The 6,733-nt window shown below is 39.6% G+C and overlaps 2 protein-coding genes across 2 annotated transcripts; both read left to right on the top strand.

Moving 5' to 3' along the window:
- The first annotated feature begins 2,168 nt into the window (after positions 1 to 2,168).
- LOC132262475 (putative gustatory receptor 28b) lies at positions 2,169 to 6,334 on the top strand. The gene is made up of 6 exons (XM_059761750.1): positions 2,169 to 2,306; positions 2,720 to 3,058; positions 3,120 to 3,188; positions 3,257 to 3,346; positions 3,404 to 3,444; positions 6,238 to 6,334. Exons 1-6 carry the CDS (start codon positions 2,169 to 2,171, stop codon positions 6,332 to 6,334), a joined length of 774 nt encoding a protein of 257 aa, XP_059617733.1.
- Positions 3,813 to 6,521, top strand: LOC132262344 (UDP-glycosyltransferase UGT5-like). Its single transcript, XM_059761598.1, has 3 exons — positions 3,813 to 4,140; positions 4,266 to 4,642; positions 4,717 to 6,521. The coding sequence occupies exons 1-3, from the start codon at positions 3,892 to 3,894 to the stop codon at positions 5,639 to 5,641; spliced, it is 1,551 nt and encodes a 516-aa protein (XP_059617581.1). The 5' UTR covers positions 3,813 to 3,891; the 3' UTR covers positions 5,642 to 6,521.
- The last annotated feature ends 212 nt before the right edge of the window (positions 6,522 to 6,733 follow it).

Raw genomic sequence — 6,733 nt, 5'->3', positions numbered from 1 at the left:
ATTAAGCCACTGATCATAGCATATTGAATTGTCTCTAATATTCATGGCAAAAATATTTTTCTCATTACTTTTGCTTGTTTATACATTTAACAATGGAAAATTTCATTCACTTTCAATGATTCGCACAATTCAGATATATATATATATTATACCTTCATCTTATGTGTCTCACTATGTAAACATTTCTATCACAAAATCTCTCACCATTATGAAGAGTGTGAAGAATCTGAAAACTTTCATTGAGCAACATTTATTTTCATTTAGGTTTATTGACATGTTGAACAATTGAATATTATATCTCGCGAATTATTATATTGAAACAATTTCAGCGAGGTTACAGACTTTTCGGTGTTGATGAACTCTTGAAGAAAAAAAAACACACCATCATGTCAAGTGCGATGGAATTTAACTGAAGCCAATGCAGGGGAGATCTTCGTAGGCGCCCCTCTTAAGACCTTTCTTTTAGCGTCGAGGAGTTGTGATCTCTTACTCCGATAGTGATAATTTTGCTTAGCGCTGAATTGCTCAGAGGAGAGTTTAATGGCCTCTGGAAGTTTTTCCTCAATATTAAATTAATTATTGCTTGCCAATATATTGTTCAAATTTACTCCCCACAGCCTGAATTGAAATTGGTAAACGGGCGAATTTTGGGCGCTTGTGTTTTTAACGCCAACTTTGCCGCTCCGCTGGAAAAAGTGACACATTCTCAAGGGAAAACGAGGGAGGACGGAAACCCTCAAGATATGGGTCGTGGTGGGAAGAAAAAAGTCTTGTTCGTGCAGGTGTCTAGCACATGGCTCGTGATGGGGTTGCATTACGCCTTCAAAAGACGTTGAAGTGAGCCACTTCGTGCGGCCATTAATCGGTATCATCGAAGGAAGGAAAGAAGAATAAATAATAGAGATGGAGGAGAAGTTATGCGAATTTATACAAAAGCAACACTATCATCAACCGTCATTTAGCCAAGGATGCCAGAAATACAAAAACAGAAGGCGCAACATGGGTGTAATTACACCTCCATAGTTCGATAGAACGCACTTTTAACCATACACATTATGTGTAATATAAAGAATGTTGCTTTTTTGGCGCTTCTGACTTGCTCCAAGGGATCAATCCTCAAGTTTACAGCAAAATGACTAGCCAATTAACAATTTTCAATAATTTCATTGTGATCACTGACAAGATTTGTCTTTTTTCTGTTCCATTTGCCGTCGGACCTTTATTGTGTGCCTAAATTATTTGATGCTGAAGTTTGTGGATAAAATTTTCAACAATTTGTATCATAGAATTGTTTGAATACTCTGAGATATAGAGAGAATTTATTGTTCAGGAAAACTGTTTAAAAAGCACTTTTTCTGTGATAAAAACTTATATTAAAGAGTTCTTCAGATTTCCTATGCAAAATCAGAGCATAATAAAAATTTCTTTATCGGTAAAACAGAATGGAGCCTGGCTTAGTCAGGACTTATTCTTCACTCATTCTTACCACTTAGATAAAGGTTCCATGATTATCCAACTTTTCAAGAGCAGACACCATCCAACTGTTACTCACTGGCGCGATAGATGGAGATACTTTTGTTGACACACGTGAAAATGTTCTCTCACATTGGCAAATAAAATAAACAGTCCTCATAAATAGGGTGGTTTTATGTATTTCATTACATATTTATAAGAGAAATCATAAGTGCATGACAACGTGCACTTTTATTGATTGCATTATGCACAATAAAAACATTTCATTGATAATTTTTTACAATCACCTTTTCGCTGGGTATTGTCCAACTAATTTAATATTGTTTAGTGGTATACATAATTATTTATATCTAATAAAATAATCTCACACGATAGACTTTAATTTAATGCCTTTCCATTAGTTTTTAGTGACTCTGGAGGTTTTTCTGCTGGAAAACTTGCCGCACACGATTATTTCAATATTCACTGTTTAGCGGCAGGTTTGCAAAAGTGCAAGAATGAATTTTAAAAAGTTGTTTAAACCGCGCGATATTTACTCAGCACATCGTCCTATATTCTACCTTCTCTTCTTCTTCGGTCTGTTTCCTTTTAAAATAGTCAACAGGAAAGACAAGCGCGAATTGGTCCTCACGCTGTACGGACTTTTGAGCACGACTTTCCATATAGCATTCTTCTGCGTATGTTACGTGAGAACCATGAAAAGTCAGCAGAGCATTGTGGGATATTTTATCGACAGTGATGTTTCAAAATTTGGCGATACTTTCCAATTTGCAACGAGTCTCATATCAATCTTTGCAGTGTACGTGTGCAGCTTGATAAAGAGAAACAGACTCGTGAGTTTGTTCGCGATATTGTCCGACATTGATACATATTTCAGCCAATTGGGCTACGCAAAGCACTACACGAGAACCTGGCTGCTAATTCTCCTTAATCTCGTCATAATGTTTATCATTTTCATCACATATTTGTTCGGAAGTTACTTGTTGCTGCACACATTCTCCGTGTATCCCGAATTCAACGTTTGGGTGACATTTTTCTTCGCATTCTTCATTATTTGCATCACAACTACTTTTCACGGATGCATTCTGAGGGAGCTTAGAGAGCGATTTTTAACACTGAATAAAGTATAAGAATTACTATTGATTTCATTACAAATAATTATATAATAATATCTCTTCTCAAGGTCCTTATTAAATTGCGTGGTGCGGAAATTAATTTTTGCGGCTCTGCAAATTATACCCGAAAGACTACAATAAGCATTAGAAATATTCTAGTGCAATCACGGAAGGAGACAGACACTCTGGAGGAAGCTCTGGACAACATAATAAACATTCACAGCGATCTTTACCACTGCTGCAGAGCAATTCAGGATTATTTCTCCATACAAATGCTTAGCATTGTTGCAGTTTCCTTCATGACAATTGTTTTTAATGCCTTCTACATTCTTATGATGGCATTGGGCAGCTCCAAATTGAAAACAACAGTGGGAAAATTGGAATTCATAATTTTCTTCACATATCAACTAATAATTTGTCTTCTGGGCGTTATTCATATTGGTCGAAGTACGAGTAGAGTCATTGCAGAGGTATTATTGGAAAATAAGGCGTTAATTTGAATTTTACAAATATAAATCGATTGAATTGCAGAATGAACGAATTGGGCCCAACACTTTCAATTTAATCTACAATATGAAGAACGAGGAAATTAGAGAAAAGGTATTTGTTCTGCATTGTTGAATATTTCATTATCGTCGTCATAATTAATTGGATGCCATATATTTTAGTTGAGAATATTTGCTGATAATTTACTCCACATGAAAGTTCAATTCACTGCTTCTGAACTCTTCAATCTCGATAAAACTCTTATAATAACGGTGAGAAGAAAATCCTTTCAACTGCGCTTATTTTCAAAGTATTAATTACTCTTCCAGATTATTGGCACAGCATCGACTTATTTAGTAATCCTTGTTCAGCTGGCACTTCCGGGAGAAGAGAAAGATGATCAGTGTTAGTGACTACAAACACCTAATCCTATAGTTATTTAAGACATCGCCGTTGAGTGTATCTACCGAGTAAAATTCCTTTCAAAGTGATAGTGAAAAGTATGCCGGGCACTATCTTCATGGCATTCCTTCCAAATTCATCAAAGCGTCTTATCTAATCGCTCGCAACTGAAGATTCTATTAGGTAAATATTGGGTCAGTTTTCATACATAAACCCACACAAGTGTTTCGATGTTTATAAATATGTTCACTCACCAGCTTTTAGCGACGTTTAACTATTTTTAGCACCATCTTTGTGTTGTCAAAATTGTGCACAGTCTGAAGAAGTCAGTTGACTCAGACGGTGGCGTGCAGTGGCATAAAATTCATTTTCTCATTTCTGTGTGACTCTCGCGAGGTGTTTTTATAGTGGCAATATGAGGATTACTTTCTTCCTCCTCGCAGTGTTTCTTCCTTTGGGACTCACGCATCGTATTCTCGGAATTTTTCCCTTGGGCGCAAAATCTCACGACATTCTCTACCAATCAATCGCCAAGGAACTGGCTGAGAGGGGACACGAGGTGACTGTCATCAGGAGTCTCGCAGCATCTCCAGATACTCCTCAAGGCTACCGTGAGCTCCTCTTGAGCAATGTGGAACCAATTGTTGATTCATTCAACCTGAATGTGAGTTGAGATAAATATTATTGAGATGTTTCGTCATCATCCACAGCGATATTTGAGAGAAGTGGGCGCAACCCTTGATTGTCAGCCACTTGAATTGATTGAAATCGAACTGGTCTCCTCCGCAGGATTCCTTTGCACCCAGTCTCTGGAATGTCTATCGAGATTTCTCCGGACTGATCGAGATGTCTGAGCGGGTGTGCACGAGCCTCCTAGAATCGTCGGCTCTGAGCGATGTGCTGACCATTCACAAGGAGACCCCTTTTGATTTAGTGCTAATTGAGCTCTTCGCCACGGACTGTCCCCTGGGAATTGCCAATGAAATGAATTTGACCACAATTGGCATTAGTCCATGCGCCCTAATGCCATGGCACTACGACAGATTCAATCTGATGGATTTCCCATCATTTGTGCCCACGGAAAGTTCGCCATTTGCCACCAAAATGACTTTCTGGGAGCGTGTGGAGAACTATCTCATTGGTAAAGTCATGAAGATACTCTTTAGGTTGTTCTTCATATCACTTTTAATCCTCCCTGAGATCCCTTTCTCATCGTGCTGTGTTGCTTGTGTAATTGCAGAAAAATCCAGGAGCAAGATAATGCCATTCTGAAGGCACACTTTGGCAGACATCCCAGGGATGTGGACGGTCTGGCACGAGAAATCGCCTTGGCTCTTGTGAATCAGCACTTTTCCGTGAGTGGCGTGAAACCACTCAATCCGAGAGTGGTTGAAATCGGCGGAGCACACATTAAATACACCGAGGGAGGTCTTGCGGAGGATGTGGACGCATTCCTCACATCATCACCGACCGCTGGGGTGATTTACATCAACTGGGGCAGTGTTGTCAGATCATCAAGCCTCCCTGAGAGTCACTTGCAGGCGCTCAGGAGTGCCTTGGGCAGATTACCCATGCATGTTGTGTGGAAGTGGGAGAGTGGAGTGCCCTTTGTCAACAAATCGGAGCGGATTCTCGTGAAAAGCTGGCTGCCACAGCTTCAGATCCTGTGTCATCCCAAGACAGTGCTTTTTCTGACCCACGGCGGTCTGCTCAGTGCCAACGAGGCGGCTTTCTGTGGCACCCCCGTAATCGTGACGCCCATCTTCGGTGACCAGCATCTCAATGGAGCGGCTCTGGTGGAGCGTGGCATGGGAATTCTCCTGCCACTCGATGACTTCTCAGAAGACACCATCTATGCTCGTCTCACGGAGATTCTCAAGCCACAGTACCAGCGTCAAGCTGAGCAGGTGCGCCTTCAGTTTAGGGATCGCCTCATGAACCCTTTGGACACGGCCATCTGGTGGATTGAGCACATCGCCGCCGAGCCAGCAGCTGCTGAGCTCCTGCGAACACTCCCAGTTGACCTCAACTACATGAAGAGCAACAATTTCCAGGACCTCATCCCACTGATTTGGGCAGCATTCGCCACGGTCATTGGTTTCTGTCTGCTCGTGCTTGTGGCAATTCCTGGTTTTGTGAGAAAATTGAAGGAGAAATTTGCATGAATATTCAGAATTGACAGAAAAATCTCAACAACAAATCCTACATTCGAGGACGCTCCTCTCTCCATTTGGCGTAGTATGCAAATTCAGTGGAATTGTTTACAACCAGAGGAAAATTCCGACGCTGCTGCTGCTGTAGAAATTCCAATGAAATGTAATCGCAGTAAATATTTATTTAGTGTATTCCTCACACAATTGATACTTTCAAATGAAATTATATCTTTGCGGAGAGTTTCTTAAGCACTTTTCCAGTGTTTGCTTGCTCCATTTCGGCGTAATATCTTTGATTGTTGGATGGATATCTTGCGAATGCAGACCAAAAAAAAACTGCCAATGAAGGGAAACTCAATTAGCGCAAAATCTCATTAAATATTCTGCCGTCGAAACAACATATAAGCGGAAACTTTTAATTGGCCAACTGAGGAGATCGGAAGCCGTGGAAAATTCTTTTCGGGGAAAAAAATTAACAAACATTTCGTGCTTATTTAATTCCCCTATGATCCCTTGGAAATATTGCCGGGAAATATTCTTCCTATACAACCATATTAATAGTCAATATCATCGTCAATTTGCATGAATACTTGCGCCCAATAATGAAGGTTCCTGTCTTCCCATAATTTGAGTATCAGTGACTGTGTTATCATAGAAAACACACGAATTCTCCATGCTGCAAAATCAATGGCGGCACGCTGCTGAAGTGGAGGGTGAGGAGTATAAATTTTTACTAGAATCCTCTGAAGCGTCAGAAATTCGAGAAGCATAATGAATAAATCAATTTCATGCAGAATTAATTGGTGAGATTTAAATAAATCATTTAGAAATCGATGGAAACAATTTGAATAAATCATTGTAAATATCGTATGTGAAAAATTCAGCTGTGCACTACCCCAGAATACAAATGCAAATGATTTTTAATTCCTCCAATGCAAATACACTAATCCTAATAAGTGCAAAAGCACGGCGAGTGGGTACTTGAGAAATCAAGTAGAGTAAATGTGCAAATTGAAATTTGAAGAAATATTAAATTGAGGAATCTCTCAAAAGTATATTTATGCTAATTGAGTGAAATTAATTCGCGTGATTAATGGTGGAGTT

Source organism: Phlebotomus argentipes, unplaced genomic scaffold (genome assembly GCF_947086385.1).
Source record: "Phlebotomus argentipes unplaced genomic scaffold, Phlebotomus argentipes genome assembly contig_15, whole genome shotgun sequence".
Lineage (NCBI taxonomy): Eukaryota > Metazoa > Arthropoda > Insecta > Diptera > Psychodidae > Phlebotomus > Phlebotomus argentipes.
The sequence above is the reverse complement of the archived record's forward strand: the minus strand, read 5'-3'. Positions and strand labels throughout refer to the sequence as shown.